The following is a 23,099-nucleotide window of genomic DNA, read 5'->3' as shown; positions in this document are numbered from 1 at the left end:
TCAAGCCTGAAATCCAAATTCCAGAATTTCCTTTAATATCGTAAAATAAAATCTAATTTCAAGAAGGACGACTGTAGTATAATTTTAAATAATTTTAAGCGAATTTTTTTAATTTTTTGGAATAACTTCGAACAAGAACAAGTATTTTAGCATATGTTTGGACTGCAGGTTTATAATATAGAATCTTGTGTTGATCTTTAAATGGATGAATATTATGGCAAGTGTTTTGGATAGCAGGATTCGTAGTTGAATACTATTTGTAGTAGTATTTATATTGTCGCCGCGATATTTTCTGAGTAAGTATTTTTTATTTAATGGGGAAAAATTTGTATTTATATAGCAAGATTTTTTCCCAAAAAATAGACTAATATTACCGCAAGTTTTAACTATGTATGGTATGTAAGTAGAGTGGTCGCAATACCATCTTGGAGAAGAGAAAAGAGTAATTCTGTTATGTAGTATTTAGTTGAGTTTGAGTATACCGAACAATTTATCTGTGTTCATCCTTAACCAAAAAGTTTGCTTCCAAGATGAAGAATTGAATATGTAGAAATGTTTCCATATGAATATTCAATTCAAATCAAATATCCTGAATAAGTTGTTACTTGCATATGATTATCTCTCATTTCTCCCAAAGTGTCCAATTATTTTCTTATTGTGCTTATTTCGGTGCCATAGACAACCGCCTTGATGACATTAGCAGCCATACGTCGCCCATCTTTGCCCGCTGTAATCGATTCCTTCTTGATGCGCAGCTTGAAGTTGCGACACGGAGTATCGAAGAGGAACGGAGTGGGTTGAATGCAAGGATTCACCACCATGGCAGAGCGTAGTTCTTCAGCATTGTCAGTCTTCGACATAGACTTGATGAAATCAATGTAGCGTTGATTCTCTTCGGTAAGTTTGCGTTTCTCCTCGAGCAGCAGAAGATTCTGGGCCTGAGCCATCGCCTGTTGACGCCAAAAGTTTTTCATTTTATTATTAAGCTCGATGAGCTCATTTTCGGTAATATCGACATGCTTCTTGATGTCCAAGGATTCGAGTGTAAAATCCTCATTGAGATCACCCACATCGACTTGATCTATAACTTCGCCGCCCACAATGACTTTTTCCGATTCAGTTTGTAGCTTGCGACATGTGATCGATAAGGCGAGCAGAAGTTCGCCACTCTTGACGATCTTCTCAAAGCGCTGGGAGGAAAGAGTAGAATATTTAATAATAAATATATCAGATTAAAGTTACCTTAGTCAGTTCATAACACTCTGTGCTAAGAATGCGCAGCTTCTCATGCGTTGTAATGCGATCGACGTGCATACGTTCCTCGATCTTCTTGCGCACATTGGCAAAGTACTCATACTCCAGCTTTAGATCATTGATCGTATTATTATTCTCCGCCTCGATGCGCAACATTTCACGCTGTGTCTCATTCTGCAGTCCAATGTACTTCATCTCCTCGGCATCCAGCTTTCGGGTTTCATCCACAAAAGCTTGTTGTCGCTCCGTCAACGATCGGATGCGATCGTATTTATGTGCATCAAGTTCGGTGCTGTGCAGCGAGTCGACGAAATCATTGAGTTGCCGTTGCATCGTCATCATTTTCTTAACCACCTGATCACGTATCTGGAAGCGTGCCTCAATGTCCTTGTTCACATAATGATCGCGCTGCTCCAAATAGATTTGATAGTCGAGTTTCAGCTGATCGCGTGTGAACAGATTCGAGGCATGTATGATATTCTCGCTATTCTGTTTCATCGCCTCAACTTCCTCGGTGCGAAAATGCACTTCATCATAATACTCTTTGAGCAGGTCCTCTGCCTGTTGTTCATACATTCGTTTGCTGCTCTCGAGCATCGCATGATAACACTCTCCAATGTGATCGATTATCTCGATCGTTCTGGAATAGGTTCGTGAATGCTGCTCTTGCGTTTGCTGCATGTCATCCATCAGCATCTTGATGTGATCGTTCTTTCGCTCAATAATGTCGGATGCTTTTTGGCCCCATTGCACAATCTCCTGGCGCAGCTCGATAATCTTAAACTGTTCGGCAATGGCATTCCAATCGTCCATGCCACGCTGCTCCATGCGCTGGCCGATCTCAAGTTCCGTTTTCAAGGCATGCTGTAGGGCAAAGACTTGGTAACCATGGCGTATACATTATTTATTGGTTAAGCAGGTCAAAGTTGAAAAATGTGTTATCATGCTTAAGTGGTAATCTTCTTAGACAATTATTGAGCTTATGAAAAAACTACAATAATACATCAATTTAAATAGTTCAACATTTTGGAAATAATAAAACATATATTATAACGTTTGTTATATAATTAAATGTTAATGGATAAGTTAATCAACTTACTGGTCACTATTTAACGGATAATAAGACTTAATATCAATTTAAGATTCTAAATAAATGTATAGTTTAAAAACACATAAAAAAGCTTTTAGTCATTACACAGAAAAACATTTTTCTAAAATCAAGATTTTGGTCGTATTATTAAGACTTTTGGTCTAAAAAGTGCGTCAAGAACATGAAAATCTTAATGTTAGAAAATACATCTTGATTTCAAGAAAATTTGATATAAAACCTAAGTTCTTATTAATAAGAAATTTATTACGTAAATCTAGTAATTTTGAGACTATTTTGAGAATTTGGCATTTTCAGACTTATAGACTAAGTTTTAAGAATTTCATTTTAAAGTTGTCTTATTTTATTAACACAATTTTTAAGTCGAATGTTCTTGTGTTCAAATTTTTTCTCATTTTTTTGTTTTTAATTTTATGAAATATTCCAACAATTTCAATGATGTTTTCTATGTTTTGTTTTCTTTAATTGTTAGTAACTTTTTTTTTTTATTATCACTTGTTTTAAATCTATTTATTTAAGTATGCGATTTATTTAATATCAATTGGAAAGCCTTTAGCATTTACTATTTACTGATTAGGAACTCTTGGAAATATTACAAATAATTGTGTCAATAGAGCCATAATATGTTACTATTATGCATAATAACTTAGTCTCTATTTTCACACTCACGCGCAATATTAATTTCTGTTCTTCTTCCTTGGCTAATCTCTTGGCCTCCTTGCGAGCCGCTTTCTTCTCGGCTTTGGTGGGCTTCGGCGGCTTGTCATCTTTGTTCATCTCATCGAGGGCCTCCTCTATGTAGGTGTCCGTTATACGCGTAATGCGTATTTCTGGCACTGGCAACGACATTTTGTGCAAAGTATTTAAAAATGTATTTATTTAAATCAGTCTGTTAAAATCGAACAAAAGTTTTTGTTTACGATTCGAAATCTGAAAGCAGCGGCAAGGCTTATTGAAGCTTTTACGAATATGATTAGACGTTATCCAACACTGCTGCGGAGCGAACTGGAGCTTGGCGCCAAAGTGAAAGCTCGCTCCCGCACAGCATCTGCGAGTCAGCTAAGTCGCGGCTCACGCGCTAGCCAAGTCAGTAGACGTTAAAAGCTTGTCACGCGCGGTTGTCAGTTACGGCGTAAAACGAAACCTGAATAACCACAACAACAACAACAACAGCGGCGGCAGCGGCAGCAAACACAACAAGGAAGAAATCCTGGCACTAACGGCACGCCGACTACGCGTCTGTGTGTGTGTGTGCGTGTTTGGTGTTTTTTTTTCCGGCAGCGCCTTGTAAACAAAAATAACTTTGCTTGTTGTGACTGCATGTGAGACTCTGTGTGTATGTGTGTGTGTGTACTTGGTGGTGGTTTACAACCCCCAACAACAACAACAACAACGAGAATAACAACAGCAAGGAGAACCAACTACAAAGCTCGAGTGGCAAGGGCAAATCCAGCAAAAGTTTTCGGGGTTGCAGACAGTTGGCAAACAAGCTGCGAATTCCTGTTTAAATACCCATAAATATTCAACAAAAATAAATATATAAATACCTACTTGCATATACACACACAGCATAACCGTAAAAAAGTAAAGGATATATTTTGTCCGTTTATCATCAAATATTGAGCATCATCCGCATAAATATGAGCGATGCAGGCGGCGCACCCAATAGCAGTCATGGTGGCTATCAGAAGCTGCCGCCCGGCTGGGACTGTAAATATGATCAGACAACGGGCAACTGGTAAGCGCAAAAGTGCATTACACAGTGCAAAATACAGCACGCCATAAATATTTATGCATGCAACTTGAAAAGGAGTAATACAACCGAGTGCTGCACGCCATTCAATCTTTTTATTTTCCTTTTTCTTTTTGTGGGCGGGCGAACAACGACGAGCTCTGTGTACAGTTTACAATGTGCGCGCTTAATTTCCATTGCATGCTTTTAGGCGGCAGTTGATATTTGAGCTGGGTACGAGAGAATGCTATGGCAACTTGACGTTCGGTGGGATGGGTTGGGAAATTGATTGCCTTGTGCGAAGTGCGGAAATGTCAAGTGCTTTCACTGTGCTCTTAAAATAGCATGTTATAATGAGATTCTGAAAATGGTGATAGCAAAAATCTAGGCGGCTTAATAATATCTGATGACTTAACCCGCTGTGCAAGGCATACTTTTCGGCTGTGCTAAAAATCAATGCTGGCTTTGTCTGGGCTGCCTAATTTGCATAGCATACTTTTGGGCTGAGCTGAAAATCAATGGGTGGCCCTTCAAGTAGTTGACTTGGTGACTTGTGTAGCATACTTTTGAGAGCGCTGACATTTGAATTTCAACAACAGCATTTGACAGTTGGTTTTTTCGTTTGCGCTGTCTTGTAAAGCTATTCATTATGCTTATGACAGCACTTGAGGCACTGACAACGTCAATTGGCCCCATTTTAGACGCATAAATTGTGTCACTTCCGCCAAGACAGACTGCAACTCTTCCGAGCTCTTCGCAACTTCACAACTTTGTTGCCTTGGCTCCAGTTTCAGGCTGTGCGCAATTAAGCAGCGACTGTCATACGTTAAATTCAAGTGGCCACTTGGCCGTAAGTCTCGTCTCCAGTCGAGCTGCAATCAGAGCCAAGATTAGCTGTCAAATGTGATGTGATGATGTCTGCTCTGCCTCTCGACGTGTTGCCAGTCAGTCTGCCTGCCAGCTTGCCTGCCTTTTGGCAGCTACTTGGCACGTGTCGCTGTTTAGGAGCTTCATGCTTCACCTTAACGTTTCCTTACCCCTTTTGCATGCAGTATACAAAAATAGCCGCAAATTTCCCAAATGTGCCATCAAATGTGTGTGCCAAGGAAAATACACCACCAAACAGCAGCAGCAGCTAAGATCCAACAACCAACAGTCAGCATCCAATATCCAAAGAGCCAGACAAACAGAGAAACATCTCGTTGCTCGAAATCAACCCCTGGACGAACATGAAACGTGGAGCTTTCGGTTGTTGTGGTGGTCGGGGTGAAGGCCCTTTTTTATGGCCTTTGATTTGCACTTTTATGATGCAACCCAATTGACAGTCATTTGTGTGTGCCATATTGCAGCTATTACATAAACTATCTGACCAAGGCCATGCAGCTGGAGGATCCGCGCAATGGCCGCAACTACACAAACAGTTGCACAACGAACGCTGCTCCACAGAGTCCATTGCGCTGCAGGTGAGTCCAGTCCACAGTCCACAGTTGCTGCTGTGTGAAAATCAATTTACATTTTATTGCTTTCTTTCTCCTTGTTTTCTGTTCTGTTCTGTTCTGCGTTGCATTTGCATTTACAGCCCTTGACGCAGAGCTCGCACCACGGCTCGCCATTCCACGTCGTCTATCCCAGCAACAATTTAACGGCCGTGCGCGCTTTCCAGGAGCGTGAGCAACGTCAGCAGCCCGCATTGCACAATCTATCCACCAGCCCACTGCTCTCCGCATCCTCGCGAGGACAACTGGTAGGCCAATTAGCTAATGTAACATAGACTATTTGCACTCCGAGAAAATGTTAATTAGATTCGTGTTGAATACTTTTTGTTGACTCTATTCTATACATATCTATTCTATACATCACTATCTTGATTTTTAGAATATATTGCCACTCACTTTTGTTCACTCTATACAAATTACTATCTTGATTTTAAAACATATTGCTGTACATTAAATACCATTTCTCTAGTTTACATACAAGAGTTCGAATACGATTTAAATTCAATATTCTCTAGTTTAAATACAAAGGTTCGAATACGATTTAAATTCAATATTAATCTTATTATTATAATTAATTATAAAGATTATTTATTTTCAATTTTATATTTTTTTGCTAATTTGCTAAAACGGTCATTAAAGAATATGTTTTATAACTTGGTGCCTGCAGAAAACGTTTGTAACAGAAAGAAGGAGTCATCTCCGATCCCATAAAGTATATATATTCTTGATCAGCGTCAACAGCCGAGACGATATGGCCATGTCCGTCAGTCCGTCTGTCTGTTCATCTGAGTGAAACACTGAATCACAGAGATTAAAAGACTATTATTATGGTATATTTCAAATGTGGTATTATAACGATATACCAAATATAGCCTTAGGTATATTTTAGTATTTTTGTAATATATGAATTTTTGGTATATTTGTAGAATATGGTTTGATTGAGAATTAATAACGGGTATTTCACAGTCGATCACACTCGCCTATAACTTTCTTATTAGTCGTTTAAATTGGTTATAGAATTAATACTTATCATTTGATGTTATGTTGTGTATCTTATTTCACATTGTTTATTTATTTTATGGTTCATTCCTTTTTAGTAAAGTTTTATTTTCTTAAAATATATTCAGTATAAAAATCGTTCATTGTTTTTTTATAGAATATTTCAATTCAGTTTTTAAATTTAAAATAATTGTATATTCTCTATGTCATTTTGTATTTTTAATCTAAGTTTATTTACTTGGCTTTTAATTTTTTGTTAGAGATTGTTAATTAACTTAACTAATTTCAAATATTTGAATTGACATGAATTATTTAAATAATTTAAAAAGGAATTTACTTTTGTTTTATTTACAACTTTAAGAACTATTTTTGATTTATAAATAAGCATAGAAAATTCCTGAAGTGCATTTGGTCTACTATAAACTTCTCTCACCATTTTTCTCCCAGTGTAGTAACACTTGCAGAACTAACTGTCATGTTTATCCCGCAGGAAATGTCGTCGCCACTGCCTTTCCAGCGTGCTCGTTTGGCCTCCCAATATGTCGCGTCGCTCGACCATCCAGGAGACCTCGTTTAGTCATCAGCAGCAAATCGATACGCACGCCGTCGTAACCAAGATACAAAACATGTTTCCCACTGCCGACGAGAATCACATTCGCCTGCTCCTCAAACGGTAAGTGCCACGTTATCCTAACTAATCTGAGTCTCTGTCTTGTTCTCTCTCTCTATATAAATTGTATGTGTATTTGTATTTCGATTCTTTCTCACACGCTGCCGCTTCTTGCACTTAATACTTACTCACACTTGCTCGCCACATCATCGAATTCCTACACACACGCTTACTAACCCAACAAAATGAAAAATAACAGCTACTACAATCGCGAGGCCGTCGTCATCAGCGCCTTGCAGGTGGAGAAGCATCCGGTGACGATGCCGGGTCCATTTGTTACTCCACCGGCTCAGCGTCATCTGTTCCACAGCAATTCTGCTTTCTATATGACACCACCGGCGCGTCGCCTGGACATGGGCGCTAGCCGGGTGACAGTCACCCAATCCCAATCCCGCACGGCCAGCCCTCTGCCCGGCGGCCGCCTCGGTAGTCTCATGAGCATGCACAGTGGCCCCTCTGCCCATGGACATGGACATGGAGCCGGAACTGCGCCGGCTGTCACCGCCACCGCCACCGCACTGCACGGCTCGCCGCAGTGGCGCAGCTCGCCCAAGCCGCACTCGTCGCCCAAAATGAAATTGAGGTGCGGTTATCTCAGTACTGAGATCTCTGATGAGATGAAAAGCAATCAACTAATGGGGCGTTGTTAACCCCCCTTTAATGGAAGAAGACATCAAAGGGGGCAATGTCAGGCAGCTAAGCTGCAGAAAAATGGCAGATTTAAATGAATTGATAATGAAAGGTCCTTCAACATGAGTTGAGTTTGTTAACGTCACATTAATTGGTCCAGTTAATAACATTGAAAGGGTGAAATTTGTGTAGTTACTAACACTTAATGCTGTGAATAACATCACATATTAGTAACATATGTTAACAACGAATTAATATATTTTAAAACCAAATGAACAATTAAATATAATGAGCTGTTAGCGCTTTATAGATCCTTTGATGTATTAACTTCTCTTCTAACATTATAGAAACCTATGTAAGCAAAGCATGACATATGTTAAACTAAAACAAATGTTTGCTCTTGATGTTTAAATAGTAGGATAATTTTATGACAAGCTCTTTTGACGCTTGTTAGACTCTTCAGTTTTAATAAAACTAAGATGTAAGATAAGAGATAAAGTCTACTAAAACCAACAACGAGGAGAAGATGAGGTTATTATCTAATAATGAAGATAATATCCTAATCTTCTTTCTGTTACTTAAAGATTTAGAAGATTTAGAAGATTTTCTTTGAAGAATCTACCAAATGTTAAAAAATAATGTCATTTTATTATTCACCATCGAAACATCAAGAGGTCTTTTTAATATAAATTCAATCTACTTAAGTGATTAATTTTTTTCGGTGTCCCTCTCAATATTGCTTTCTGTTAACGCAACACAAATGTTATCTTTCAACATCAGAGGTAGTTGAGGATTAAACTAATCTATAGGGACTTATCACTATGCACAATATGTTGGCTTGTTGTTACTGTCCTAAAAAAAACTATCCCAGTTGAACTGAAAAAACTAATTTAGATACAATATTAAAGTTTCAAACGCTAGCTTATAAAGTTAAAGATAGATTTGTCTGTTATAAAAGTCCTAATACTTTTCAGTACTAATGCTAGCATAACATAACAAAGTTTAACATATTTTTGTGCTGTTAATGTCACCTTAACATTTCGCCTTTGCAGCAGTTTGCTTTTCATCTCGGATGTGGCTCGTACACTCGCTCTAAGCTCGCTTCATTTCTTTTTAATACCGCCACATTTAATAATGGAAATGATTTAATGTGCTTTCTAAACACTTCACAGATATATGAAGAACATATTCCCCAAAGCAGATGAAATGCTGCTGCTGGACACCTTGGCCAATGCGGACAACAACGTGCAGTTTGCCTCCGAGAAACTGATCTCATTGGGCTACACAAAGCGCGAGATGCAGCTGCCACACAGACCCAACAATCGGCCACCCCAACTGGGGCAGGATCAGGAGCAAGCCAATGATCAGGCAGTGCAACACATTCCACTTCGTCCCAAGGAGTACACAGCAGCTGAGAAGACAGACAGTGAGAGAAATCGAATTAAATTCACTACTGCAATACATATTAATATAATTTTCCTTCTCTATAGTGGAAGCTTTGCTCAAGGAAAAGTATCCACAGATAGCAGAGCGCATTATTCTCATGGCTCTGGAGTCGGTGAACTATGCCGAGGACCGTGCCACGCAGATACTGCAGATTGTGCAGGACGAGGATGAGCAGCGCTCCAAGAAGCATGCCACGCCCAAGAGTCTGCCACAGGAGTGCAGCAACATGTTGCAAGTGGAGCAGGTGGACGGTGGCAACATCACAGCACACAGGTAAGTCTCGGAGCTGAGAGACACGCTGTTGTTCTGTTGTTTGGCATTTTCATCCCACCTCAGAGTTATCAGGCTGCCTCCTCTGCCTCTGTCTCTCTCGCTATTGCCGCCTCTTCTACTGCTGCTGCTTTCTCAGTTTTGTTAATCGATATTTAATTTTCTCTGTAAACCTTTGTTGCTGCCACCAAAAAAACAACACACACAATCACCCATTTAAACTTTGCCACTGCTTGCTTGCCACTTCCCACCAACATCATCATCATCATCATGATCATTCATCATCATCAGCAAGCCACACAAGGTGCATCGGCATTTGCCATCCATCAACCTCATCACGCCCACAACGGCCACCACACAGATCCTGCTCAGCAATTCGCCGATGCAGGAGGAGCAGGCGGATCAGCAGGCGAAGCCACAACCAGCGTCGGCGGCGTCATCGAGTGCATCATCAATCCATTCATATGTGTCACCACAAGCACCACAGTCACCCATCATCAGCTATGAGCCACTGACCACCAAGCGCATTCTGGCCAAAAGCAACAACAACACTAAGAACAACAACTTTAGTATCAGTGGCTACTTGCATGGCTCTACTACTACTACTACTACTACTCGCACCTATTCCTCCTATAATGCATCAATGACGTCATCATCGCTGGCATCCGCTTCCGCTTCGGCCTCGGCCTCGGCCAGCTCCATAACGAAGGCCATCGAATGTCGTTCGCGCGCCAAAACCGGTTCACTGAAGTATGCCCATAACCGTTTACCCGATACCGTTTACCTTTTATCGTTTCGTTCACACGTTTACCGATTATCGTTTCGATTACACTTTTACCGATTACCGTTTCGTTCAGTGCATGCGTTGCAATCGTAATTGAATTGTTTTGCACGTTATCACTTTTTGAGTTATAAATGTAATGTACTAAATGTAATTTCGATTTAATTTAATCATTTACTCACCACATTCTTGCACTGCAGACATCGTCCGCCGCATGCTGCGCACTTGGAGAATGCTCAAAATGCCGAATCCACTGAATTCCAATCGCTCATCGAACGCATGGCCAGCTTGGGACCCAATTCACAGCTCACCAAAGGCGCCAACGAGAATCTGCTGCTGTAAGTCTACTAACTCCCATTCAATAGCCAATCTTTACTCATCATAATCATTGCAACAGCGCTGACTATGTCACCTGGAATGGACCAAATACACCGCTGACACAAAAGCACTCGGCACAAGGAGCTGATGCCAATTTGCTGCTGGTTGCAAGTGAACGTGGCTACAAGGCAACCGGACGCAACGAGCAGCTGTGCAAGGGCGCCAAGCAGGAGCTGGCCAAGGGAAGCATCTATGCGCCCGGCAAGAGCGCCAACATAAAATGCAACTAGAACAAGGATTCCAATTCCAACTTTAGTGTGCCAAAAACAACCTTGAATATTTCAAGCAGCTGCCATGAACACAAAAACACCCTCCAAGCGACCCTGACTTGAACTTTTACATGTCTCCAGGTGTTCCCATTACTACATATAATCATTAATATTTAAGTATATCTACATATATAGATATTGTGCACATTCACATACTCTTTACACGTATTCCATCCAAAACTCTAATTCATTTTTTTTGGACAAACTTTGCAGCTTGAAATACATACTAATTACAAAAACAAATATATGTATAAATCGATATTTAAAATTAAACCTAGTAATATGCGTGTTTATTAATGGGCGGCATTTTTTTTAGACCTCATCCTCATTTAATAGCATGTTGGGTATGCCATCGGTTATGGGAAACACACGTCCGGTTTCGGGACATTCCAGCTGTCCCTCAAGCACGTCGATTTCGAATAGCAGATGGTGCAGTTTTTGCAATAGCGCCTCGTTGTCAGCAATGTTGTCTGGCTGTGCTGGAGGAATGTCCTCAGCGCACTCCGCCTGCAATGAAAGAACCACATAAGTTAGGATGCAGTGCATCTTGAATAATGTAAACTTACCACTTGTGCGGCACCGTATAGAGCTGCCCAGTCCAGCTTAGGCAACAGTTTCTCTATAAACACCGGATTGAATTCACTTTCCACCACATTCTGTTTGGTGATCTGCAGAGGAAACATTTGCATGAAGTCATGAAACAATCAATAACAAGTCCGCTATTCAAACTCACCGTCAGTTTTAGGGGATATCCAACTTTGACTCCCTTGATAGCCATTGAAGTGAGAAAGTTATACGTGCTGAGTTTCATAGTGTAGTTTTAATATTTGCTTAATTTAAATGTGTGCAACAAATTTTTAAATAAAAACAAATACGGTATGCGAAACGCACGTTTTTGACATTCACCAAGCAACGTATGCAAAACAGCTGTAGCTATTTGGCAAAACGGTCATATTGTTTGGTCATATCGATAACAATTATCGTCGCTTAGCAGCTCCTGTTAAAACATATTTGTGCCATTTTTGGTGCTGTTGCTCAATTTAAAGTGCTGGTGAATAACCAATTTATTTTATATATATACACTTTTTTAATAGTTACCTTTCAAATATTAGCGCCCACTGTTAACAGCATAATACAATGTTATGTTTACGTCACTGTAATATGCAGTGTGACCAGTCATTGCAATAACGAAAGAATAACAAGAGCAGCGCATAACAACTGCTGCAATTTTAGAGTTTTTTTAACGTATTTAAATGTAAATTAAGTGCAATTCGTATTAAAAACATTACAAAGAGTGCATAACAAACGCGTGTATTGCAAATATGGAGGATATATTTCATTGGTGCCGCGAGGGCAACTCAATTCAAGTGCGCCTCTGGCTGGATGAGACGGAGCATGATATGAATTTGGGGTAATAAAATAAAGTTATAAATTAACTCAAAAACTATTGAGAAGTGCTGATAAAATTCCCAACAACATGTGGCGTGCAATCTTTAAAATATTTTGCTCAAGCTATTTTGGTCGGACGCAAAAGCGAAATCCAATTGAGACTGAATAAATGTGTTGTCCACGAAGTGACGTCATGATTTATTCTTATGTTGTGTAAACAACCAAACCCACTGTGTGTGTGTGTCACTCTCTCTCGCTCTCTTTCTCACGCACGCTCTCTTCATAATTGCAGCGATGATCATGGCTTCAGTCCACTGCACTGGGTGGCAAAGGAGGGCCATGTGAAGCTCGTTGAGACGCTACTGCAACGCGGCGCACGCGTCAATGCCACCAACATGGGCGACGACATTCCCCTCCATCTGGCAGCCGCCCACGGCCATCGCGAAGTCGTCCAAATGGTAAGCAGACGCCCCCAATGAGCAAACACACATAAATTAAAACTATTTTATTTATTTAGTTGCTGCGCGAGCGATCGGATGTGAATGCGGTGAATGAGCATGGCAACACACCGTTGCATTATGCCTGCTTCTGGGGCTACGACATGATTTGCGAGGATCTGTTGAATGCCGGCGCCTTGGTCAGCATAGCCAACAAGGATGGACACACGGCCGTGGACAAGGCAAAGCCAAGTCTGGGCAAGCGCATCCAAGATCTGGCGGAGAAGAGTGGCCAAGAGTTGAAGGTCATCAGCTTCAAGGAGCAGAGTTGGTTGGGCATGAAGACACGTTCCCGCGATGCCACCTTGTCACGCTTTAAGGGCATCAGCATGGGCGATCTCGACCTGCACACTAAGCTGTCGGTGACGCCCTCGGGAGAAACTTGGCGAGGTCGCTGGCAGAAGAACGATGTGATTGCCAAGGTGAGTAAGACTTTGGATGGGGTCGAGTTCAATTGCTAAACAAAGACTTCTTTGTTGATCGTTTTTCATAGTTCAATTTGGTTTCAAGTCCTGGCGTCATCTTAAGGGCACAGTTAAACCATGTCATAAATTTGTTGTTCACCTTTTGTAATTTACATTGAAATTTCAACCGAAGCTATCCTAAATTTAGAGCTATATATCAAAGCAACGGAAGAATAGGCTTCCCATCGAAGCCATTTTCTTAGGGAAACTGTTTCAGTTCGGCTTCAGTTAAATGATTATACAACTCAAATAGTTCGGATCTTCAACCTTCGTAAATTTACACTAAAATATTTAAGCACCGGTCTTATATTATATTAAATAAACTCTACTTTAATTAAACTTCATTTCCTTTACAGATTCTGGCAGTGCGTCAGTGCACGTCGCGCATTTCTCGTGACTTCAACGAGGAGTTCCCGAAGCTGCGAATCTTCTCGCATCCCAACATTTTGCCCATCATTGGTGCCTGCAATTCACCGCCGAATCTCGTGGTTATTAGTCAGGTGAGTATCCTACCTATTCTCTGCCTTATCAACATCTAATCCCTCATCACCTTGCAGTTCATGCCACGCTCTTCGTTGTTCAATCTGTTGCATGGCGCCTCGGGCGTTGTGGTGGACACCAGTCAAGCTGTGCACTTTGCCCTGGACATTGCCCGAGGCATGGCGTTCTTGCACTCGTTGGAAAGGATCATACCGACGTATCATCTGAACAGTCATCATGTGATGATCGACGATGATCTGACAGCACGCATCAACATGGGCGATGCGAAGTTCTCGTTCCAGGAGAAGGGACGCATCTATCAGCCGGCCTGGATGTCACCGGAGGCGCTGCAGCGTAAGCCAGCGGATCGCAATTGGGAGGCGTCCGATATGTGGAGCTTTGCTGTGCTCATCTGGGAGCTGACAACACGCGAGGTGCCATTTGCCGAATGGTCACCCATGGAATGCGGCATGAAGATTGCGCTTGAGGGACTGCGAGTCAAGATACCCCCGGGAACTTCATCGCACATGGCCAAATTAATCTCTATTTGCATGAATGAGGATCCAGGCAAGCGGCCCAAGTTCGATATGGTTGTGCCCATTCTGGAGAAGATGAAGAGATAATCCCAAATCGCACACAGTCAGTCCCACAAACACAATAGACTTGTCTTATTTTTTTGTAAAACAAAGGGTCTTAAAAATTACGAAGCCAAAATGTGCCTGTTTACAAACTGTGTAGCTAAATCTGAATAATGTGAGTTGGAGCGGAGTGAAGTGAAAGGAACAGAGCTCCCTCGTTTGATGTGTTTGCCAACTAATTATAATTACTACTTTGTGTTAATTAACTGCAACGGAAACTGAAATTTAACTGAAATCTAACAGACACCGCCACAAGTGCCTTGAGTCTACAAAATCCATTCAAATATTTACAGGTAAAGCTTTTAAGTTTTTTTTTTATTCTCTATCTCTCTCTCTTTTTGTGTAGTATTTTATGTGTCCCACTGTCCACGTTTTGTTCTTATGAATTTTGATGATGTTTTTAGACGGTGCTCGATTTTGTCTACGTTGTAAGTTCAATTATAAATACAATTAACAGTTAAGCTTTTAAAGTACGTATTTATACAGCATATATATTTGTTACTAATGATTAAACGAAATTTGTGTACCTATATAAAAACGATAAAAATTATTTTACATTCGATTCGATTTCTTCTCAGAATAGCTACGTACATACATACATATGTATATCAAAGCTTCCTTTTAGCTTTCGCCGCTAAAATGCAAAACAACACGAAAGCTTTACTTTTCGTAATGTGTGTGAGGGTATGCGTGTGTGCGTTGCGGGTAGTCAGCGTGAGCAAAACGGCCCTGACCTCATTTCCATTATGTGCACGCGATTCTGCAGCGCGTGGGCAGAGCAAAAGCAGCAGAGTGCAATGAGAGCGAGAGAGCGCCGGCGTGAGAGAGCGCAGTTGTGAGAGAGCACGTTTATAAATTTTGTAAAATGGATGCTACAATAACGATGGATTAATGTGGAAACATTAAAATGTAATACTATATTTTAAAAAAGGGTTTAAGCATTATATTGAATAGTTTATGATTTCATAAATGCTACTGCAGTGCCGTTTTTTTTTTTAGCTTGCTGCGGCCATTTTAATTTGCCGCTCTCTCGTCGCATTTTGTCGGCTTGACGTTGGGCTCTCTGTTTATGTTTTTGCGGCATCGTTATATATTTGAAACTGCTGCTGCTGTTGTTGTTGTTGTTGTCGCGGCGAGCTTACACCATGTGATTGTTTTGTTGGTTCGCTCTCCGTTCAACGGTACATCCTGTGCCTGCATCGGCACGTGTGTGAGTGTGAGTGTACCAATGCAGCTTTAAAAAGTTTTGCTGCATTTTGTTGTCGTCGCCGTTGCCGTCGCCGTTGTTGCCATCGTCTCTGCTGTGTGTCGCTGTCGTCGTGCTTTTCGGCCCAGAGGCTGGTCGCTCGGTCTCCAAACAGCAGCAGCGGGTAACAAGCGCTGCGCTGCAGTCTGTGTCCAAAAAGCCGATTTACACTTTTATATGCCAGTTATGAGTGCAACCAACAAACAGCGACAGCATTTCCGCAATGCCGAATCCAACGATTGAACAATAAGCGTGCGCTAACATCAACATTAAAAGACTTTGCTAAATTGTGCTACATAAATAAATAAAAAATAGAACACACTAAGAAAAAACAAGTTGAGCCTGGCATCAAGTTTGTGTGAAAAAAGCTTTGCATTGCAAACGGACAAAAACAAAAGCCGCATTCAGTTTTAAAGTGAAAGTGGAGAATAAAAATTGCATGGCATCTTTTAGGCGCAGCGCATAAAAGTTTCGATTGATGACGGTCGCTGGCATTGTTGTTGTTATTGTTATTCCCGTAGTTGTTGTTGTTGTTGATTTCTTGAACCTCTTGTGAAGCGCCCAAACAGCAGCTGTTTAAATGTATTTTAGTGCTTGCACACAACAACGGCCAGCCCCCTTGAGGGCCGGCAACTCATGGAGTATTCAAACTCAAAGCGTTTGAATCATAACGAGCAGCAGCAGCAGCAGCCACAAAACGAACACGACCAGCAAACCAGGTTAGTGTTTATAAAAATATATCTATATATATATATATGAATTCTTATTTTTATGTTTATTTGTTAGTTATGTGCCCCATTTTTATGGCCACACCTGAGTGCCACAATTTTTATGCATTTTTCTACTGTTTTTTTTTAATTAACCAAACAATTGCCCAGGCACGCCCACATGGCTTTTGTGTCTCGCTGGCAGTCGCATAATTTGCAGGAGGCAGAGAAAAAAAAAGAAATACAACAAAAGTTGGCAGCATTCAGGAGCAGCTGCGGCTTGCCACACGGCTGCTGCTGCTGCTGCAGTTGCTCCTCATCATTCATTTGGCTGACGAGTGAGCCACTAACCTACTTCCTGCCCCCGACACGACCACATGATGCACACAAAAGCCGCAGTAACTTATCGTTGCTGCAGTTGCTATTGTTGTCCGCTTGTTGTTGTTCCTTGCCGGCATGCCACGCCCACAAGCGGCACACGATGATGGTGATGATGATGCTGTTGTTGGGGGTGTTGATGAGTGTAAATGTGAAAATGACATGGACCAAGTGGCAGCAGGAGACGACGCATCAAATAAACGATGCCAGTCCGTCCATCAGTCACTCAGTCATTCAGTCCATCAGTCAGTCATTCACTCATTTCATGCACCGCATAACAAATGATGAGATTTTCGCTACTGAGAGCAACAAACATTCTCGGTCGATTCTCTGCTGCGCCTTCTTCTTCTTCCATGCATAAATCAAAAGTTCAATTTTGCACATTTCACCAGTAAAGCACAGCGAGACAGAGACAGCAATACAGATAGAATGAGATGGCAAGAGAGAGCGGCATCTTGGCAGAGAACTAAAACGCCACATGGGCAAATATTTCACTTGTGCTTTCGAGCAGCGCATCGAAAAGCGAAAATATTGTGACAACATCAGCAGCAACAACAACAAATGCAACAACTGCAACAACAACAACAACAACAACAACAACAACAAGCTCAACAATCTCTGTTTCGAGTGCTTGTTGGGATGCTGCACTTGTGTGAAGTGCATAACAACGTGGAAATATTGTAAAAGCAAACTACGAGCTACAAGCTACATAGATAGATGGGATAGATAGATAGAGGAGAGGAGGCAAGTGGCAAGTGGCAAGATTTGACGGTGCGGAATTCCAAATGCCTGCGCCTGAGGACGACAAAGCAAAATGCAATAAAGCTCAGTGGAGGCATAGAACATCAAACATGGTAGCCTCCAGCAGTGGTGTGGAAAGCACGAGGGGGTGGCGAGGGGCACGGGGCAAGACGCAGTTGTGCCACACAAAAGCAAAGCAGCCAAAGGATGGTTAGGTCCTGGGAGATGCTCATGTAAAGCGCATATTGATTTTAGAAAGTGTGTGCTCTACAACACACAAAAGGGTATTTGCAGTTTGCCACACAGATGAAGCTCTAGAAACTGAGTTTTTCAACATCCGGCTGGCTGTCTGTCCGCCTCTTTGAACAGCGAGAACTTAGTTACTATTAAAGCTAAGCACATCAAATTTGGTGACGGTGTTACATTACGATTTAAGTAGTTTATGTTTATTTTAGAACTTAATGACGACACTCTTAGATTTAGATTTATACCAAAAACAATTTTTAAGCTTTTTGAATGATTTCTACAAATTTGGTGGTGATCAATAAATGAAATAAATCTTTTATATTACACTAATGTTCGTAACGGCGAAGACTAGAAGCCACTTTGCGGATCTTAAGGAGTTTGTATAAATTTTATAAGTTAATCACAAAAGCGAAATTAGAGTCTTTTCAATAATTTCAAAAATTTTAATGGTAATCAGTTAATAAGATCAATAGTTTTTAATAGTTTCTACACATTTAATGGGTAATCAGTTAATAAAACTAAGCTTTGTATCACAATAATGTTTGTAGCGACGAAAATTAGCAGCGAATTTGTGCCTATTAAGTAATTTATAAGTATTTTAGAAGTTAATCCCTTCGTTTTCAGTTCTTGTGAAAACTCAAAAATTTCAATGTAAGAGGTTTAAATGGTTTATACAATTTTAAAGGTACTTAGTTCGATCAAAACTAGTGAGTTAACTTTGATGTGGCTCTTTTTAATATATATTCTTCCTAACGTCTTATATTATTTTGTTTATATTGTTTTTCTTTAGATTAATGTGTTTAAATATAAAAGTTGAAATTATACGGAGACCTTTTTTGGTAATTTACAAGTTTCCATTGCTATCACTCTAATATTATTGGAGAGACTTAGTTTCTCTTCAGCAGTTTCTGTTTACGGTTTCAAAAGCTTGAACATTTTAAATAATTTCAAGATAATAAATCTTGAAGTTATTTCACAAACATTCTTATAAGTGCAATTACGTCTTTAATCTCTAAAAATAGTTAATACCTTAAAACTGTTTTATAATACAGGGTATTTTGTAGTCGCTACAAAGCCAACTTTTCTGTTCTTAATGCAAAAGGATGCCGCAAAAACATGTTGGTTTTGTGGCTGCCTAGAGCAAGCGAAATGGGAATGCCGACGGGAACAGAGCAACAACAGTGCGTATGAGTAATATAGAAGAGAGACAGAGCGCCACAGCGACCACAGTGCGTATAAGTAATGCGAGAGAGTGCATTAAAGCGTTGCCAGCGAAATGAGCACAAATTTATTTTGAAGTCGAGTCCTTAGCTAATTAGCATTAAATATGCAAAGCAAAGCGACAAACCCTTTTTGCCCGAGTGAGTGCGCAACTATTTATTGCTGGCGTTTAACTCGCAACTATCGATCAAAGTGGCAGCGTTAAGAAAGAGTGGGCTAAGAGTTTCTGCACCCACACAAAACGTCGCTGATATTCAATAAATTGTGTGCCGGACTGCCAGGAAAATGGCCAATTACGTGCAATAACGAGCTAAGAAGTATGCCAGGGCAGCAGCAGCAGCTGTCCAAGGGTTGAAGAATGGGAAATGGGGCAAAGGGGAAAGGGGCGAAAGGGGGCAAGGGAAAAATGTGGGTTGCAGCTTGCTTTGGAACTCGCTCGACTGCACTTAACATGAATGGCCATTTTTCCAATCAATTACTCGGGCACTGCGCATTCTAGAAAACGGTTCAACGAAGTCCTTTCTTCTCCTCTCCTGTCCTGTCCTCTCAACTACTCTCCTCTCCTGCCTTGTGTGTGCTTAAGAAACTCGGCTGCAGGTGGCTTCGATAATCACTTTAATGTGCTTGGCCACATTAATTGCATTTCGATTAAATTTGACATTGACAATGAAACTGTGGAAAAAACTCGATACGAATTCAATTTAAATTTTTGATTTGCTTTCACAGAATTTCACTTGCAAGCGGCTACTTTCGCAGCAGCGATACGCCAACAACAACAACAGCAGCAGTTGATGCAGTAGCAACCACACCAACAACTGGCAGTCAGCGTTGCCTCAATACGCCACCCACAACACCCAGCAGCCCATTGCGAGAGCCGCCACAAAGTCCTTCGGACGGACAGACTTCATCGCTGAGCTCGCATTCCGTGTCCAGTGACATCTTGTTGGGTGAGTAATGCAAACTCATGCTCTCTACTTGAAATACTTGTGGCACAACTGAGGAATACTCTGTTTCGCCAGCAAAGTGAAGAGGAATTGTAATTAAATCTGATTGAATTTACAATAGTTTAATTATTCTTCAAAGTACTTGATGGTATTTAATGGTTGATCTTTGGATTTTTATTGCAAGTCTTTGTAAATTATGCTCTACTCGAAAGGAGTGAAACTTTGGTATTCTAGGAAGATTATTATTACTAGAATTCTCATAAGCTGTTAAGATCACGGGCATCATGAAGGCAGTTGCGACTATTAACAGAAGCTTTATATTGATCCAAAGTTTTCTTGTTTATATTCATAAATATTGCTTAGTTGAATTGTATTGTTATTCAACTTTAGAAGAATGTGCGTGTAACTTGAAAACTTTTAAAGCGATTTTCCCTAAGCTAGCGATATGTGTTATAACATACTCTAGTAGATATTCTTAACTTATTGAATATGAAATCGACTAGAAAATTATAATGATTATATTCTGAATCGAAGTTGCTAAAATGATAATGTAATGTATAAAGAAATCAATGTAAATTACGTATACCACACGTTTAATCACTGTGGGATTATTACTATCATATACTATCATAAGAACTGCCAAAAATTATCCTTTCATGATTAAGCTAAATATATATTTAATGAGCTTGCTTTAGTGTGTAATTAAAGTCCCAATGGAATGGGTGCAATCAGTAATAATTTATTCCGTTTTTATCACTCTAAATGATGAAGTTTTTAACATGAACATTTGCTTACATTAACATAGTATGTTAAATAGCAGTCTGTTAACAGCTTCGAACTCGAATTTCTCTCAAATGTTTGCCAAAATCAAAACACCCTTCTAGTCAAACTAGTTTACAGAGTGTGTGCAGCATTTGTTACACTTTACTTAAATATACTTTATTTTTTTTCTGCTGTGGCTCTCGCTCTGTTATTTATAGCTGCCCAGTTTCTCTCACGAAACAGATCATGACCCAGGAAAGAAAACGGGCAACAAAAGAAGCAAAAGCAAAAGCAACAGCAACCATACCAACAACAACAAGAGCGAAAACGAGAACAACAAATAAAATCGCAACATTTTATTGAGGTTGCTGACATTCAGCCAAACATTGCACATGCCTCTGGTTGCTGTGGCAGCAGCAACTGCATCCCAACGGCTCCCACTGACGTTGTGCGACGACCTAAAATGTTTTTGGTGCTGGGTTTTGGGTTTCGGCATCGGCATCGCCATCAGCATCAGCATCGGCTTTGGCCAGGGAAAAATTCAGCCTGCAAGCTGCATGCCACACACACTCGATGCTACATGTGTTGTAAAAGTGTTGCCCAGGAATGCCACAGGCAACAATCTCTGCTCTAGGCCCATGTGGTTGCTGCTGCTGCTGCCGTTGTTGCTGCTGCCACTGTTGTGGCATCGTGTGTGACGTTTGTATGGATTTTGTGTGCTTTGCCATTCTGACATGAAAGATTCTGGCACAAACAGCGGGCGGTTGTGGCTCTTTTTCCATTGTTGTTCCTTCTTGTTCTTGTTGTTTTTGCTTTTGTTGTGGTGCAAATCCTTGGGGACAAAACTTTTGCCAAGTGTGTTGCTGTCTCTTCAAGTTAAATAGCCTGTTAGATTGTTTGCTGATAAGTTGGCCAAATGCTTTATGTTTTCATTCCCCGAGTCCCAGTTGTAACCTAAGGCAGCAGCAAGTGTTGTTTTATCATTTGATTAGGAATATAAGAAGAAGCATTGCCCAAATAAATAAAACAAACTTGATAATTAAAACACTTGAAAACCACATTTTTTAAAGAATTTAGTTCAAATAGTTGCCACCTGAATTATTCGCCCAAAAGTATGCTACAAAAATTTAAGGATTTAAGTTTTTAGTTTTTACTTTTCTTTCTTTATTAGGAACAACTTTAATTAACTTTAAATACTTATATTTTTATTTTACAAAGTTTCATATGATACTCAACATTCATTTTAAGAAAATAGATGAAAACCTATTTCGTTGCTTAGAGTCCAAAAAATTAATCTTGCTTCCTTTAAATCATATAAGTCTTTTTTTCTTTTAAATCATATAAATCATACTAAGTTCATAACAACGAAAAGAATAACAATAAGATTTCGGGAATATTTAGCCTGATTAATGTACAAAATTTATATGTTACTAAACACTTTAGTCAAAAGCTTCAATACTCTTTTTATTATTATTATTTAAAATCATTTTGAAATATGTTTTCGGAAAATGAATTGGATGAAGATTTAAATAAAGTTACTTGAATATTCAATTTTTTTTTTAAAGATTTTTTTGATTTACATTAAATTGTTTAATGAATAACAACATATTTAACTTCACATCCTTCAGTTATAATTATTTACCATATATATTATAGAAACACTCCCAAAGAATATGTTATTTGACAAATATTTAGATTTTTAGCAAATATAGAATTCCATATGGAAACTTCCAAGACTCAACTTCACATTCTCCTTTTCTTCAACTTTGTGCGATAATTGCAAGTTAATCCAGCTAAATACTTAGTCATAATTTCTCACTCCAAGTGATAATTTCTAATGCCTACTTTATAGCTTGTTTACAGCTCTTTGATGCCAGCATATCAGTCAAACCCCAAAGGCAGAGCCGCCAGCAACAACAACAACAGCAATCGACAACTAGTAGCAACAAGAATAACAACAACAATGGTAGCAAATAGCACAAACTATGAAAAAAATGTGCAAAGTAAACAAGAATTGTAGAATCTAGAAACAGCAGCAGCAGCAGCAGGCGCATAATAATGAGCAAATAAATAAAACTAAACGCATTTGCGCCACTTTGTTGCTGTGCTGCTCGTTGTTGTTGCTGTTGTTGTTGCTGCTGCTGCTGGCGCTGCCCATGACGTTGCTCAAGTCATTGAACTTAGGCAAGCGAAAAAAAGAAGAAAACAACAAAAAACAAATGAGTAACAGCAGCCGGCGCGTTGATAAGTGAAATGCAATGGGCGCACGCCAGAAAATGGGCATGGTCATGCATTGGCATAGGCAATGGCTAAAGTAACAACACAACAACAACAACAGACCACGTGGAGATGT

At 40.0% G+C, this 23,099-nt stretch overlaps 5 protein-coding genes across 6 annotated transcripts; 3 read left to right on the top strand and 2 right to left on the bottom strand.

Annotated features, from left to right (window-relative positions):
- Window positions 1-79: 79 nt before the first annotated feature.
- LOC132794139 (uncharacterized) lies at window positions 80-3,300 on the bottom strand. Its single transcript, XM_060804403.1, has 3 exons — window positions 3,032-3,300; window positions 1,243-2,118; window positions 80-1,190 (listed from the first exon to the last, which is right to left on the bottom strand). Exons 1-3 carry the CDS (start codon window positions 3,209-3,211, stop codon window positions 645-647), a joined length of 1,602 nt encoding a protein of 533 aa, XP_060660386.1. The 5' UTR covers window positions 3,212-3,300; the 3' UTR covers window positions 80-644.
- A 161-nt stretch (window positions 3,301-3,461) lies between these two features.
- On the top strand, window positions 3,462-11,114 carry LOC132791677 (uncharacterized). The gene is given in 12 exon segments (XM_060800704.1): window positions 3,462-4,100; window positions 5,444-5,507; window positions 5,510-5,566; window positions 5,674-5,838; window positions 7,080-7,121; window positions 7,123-7,262; window positions 7,459-7,842; window positions 9,062-9,315; window positions 9,380-9,608; window positions 9,897-10,355; window positions 10,587-10,724; window positions 10,784-11,114. Coding segments are annotated over 12 exon segments (2,241 nt in total). The 5' UTR covers window positions 3,462-4,002; the 3' UTR covers window positions 10,995-11,114.
- Window positions 11,115-11,201: 87 nt separating this feature from the next.
- LOC132791676 (multifunctional methyltransferase subunit TRM112-like protein) lies at window positions 11,202-11,953 on the bottom strand. The gene is made up of 3 exons (XM_060800703.1): window positions 11,767-11,953; window positions 11,600-11,701; window positions 11,202-11,540 (listed from the first exon to the last, which is right to left on the bottom strand). The coding sequence occupies exons 1-3, from the start codon at window positions 11,842-11,844 to the stop codon at window positions 11,346-11,348; spliced, it is 375 nt and encodes a 124-aa protein (XP_060656686.1). The 5' UTR covers window positions 11,845-11,953; the 3' UTR covers window positions 11,202-11,345.
- Window positions 11,954-12,206: 253 nt separating this feature from the next.
- LOC132794140 (integrin-linked protein kinase) lies at window positions 12,207-15,039 on the top strand. Of its 2 annotated transcripts, XR_009633186.1 has the most exons (6): window positions 12,207-12,444; window positions 12,715-12,880; window positions 12,940-13,341; window positions 13,740-13,883; window positions 13,941-14,794; window positions 14,848-15,039. XR_009633186.1 is itself a non-coding variant. In XM_060804404.1 (5 exons), the coding sequence occupies exons 1-5, from the start codon at window positions 12,356-12,358 to the stop codon at window positions 14,484-14,486; spliced, it is 1,347 nt and encodes a 448-aa protein (XP_060660387.1). In that variant the 5' UTR covers window positions 12,207-12,355; the 3' UTR covers window positions 14,487-15,039. The 2 variants fall into 2 exon arrangements, 1 of the variants encoding a protein (XP_060660387.1); XM_060804404.1 differs by having other exon boundaries at window positions 13,941-15,039.
- An 824-nt stretch (window positions 15,040-15,863) lies between these two features.
- Window positions 15,864-19,995, top strand: LOC132794144 (uncharacterized). The gene is made up of 2 exons (XM_060804407.1): window positions 15,864-16,466; window positions 19,767-19,995. The coding sequence occupies exons 1-2, from the start codon at window positions 16,384-16,386 to the stop codon at window positions 19,993-19,995; spliced, it is 312 nt and encodes a 103-aa protein (XP_060660390.1). The 5' UTR covers window positions 15,864-16,383.
- Window positions 19,996-23,099: the final 3,104 nt, after the last annotated feature.

Source organism: Drosophila nasuta, chromosome 3 (assembly GCF_023558535.2).
Source record: "Drosophila nasuta strain 15112-1781.00 chromosome 3, ASM2355853v1, whole genome shotgun sequence".
Taxonomy (NCBI): Eukaryota; Metazoa; Arthropoda; class Insecta; order Diptera; family Drosophilidae; genus Drosophila; species Drosophila nasuta.
Note: the sequence above shows the minus strand (reverse complement) of the source record. Positions and strands in the feature narration are given on the sequence as shown.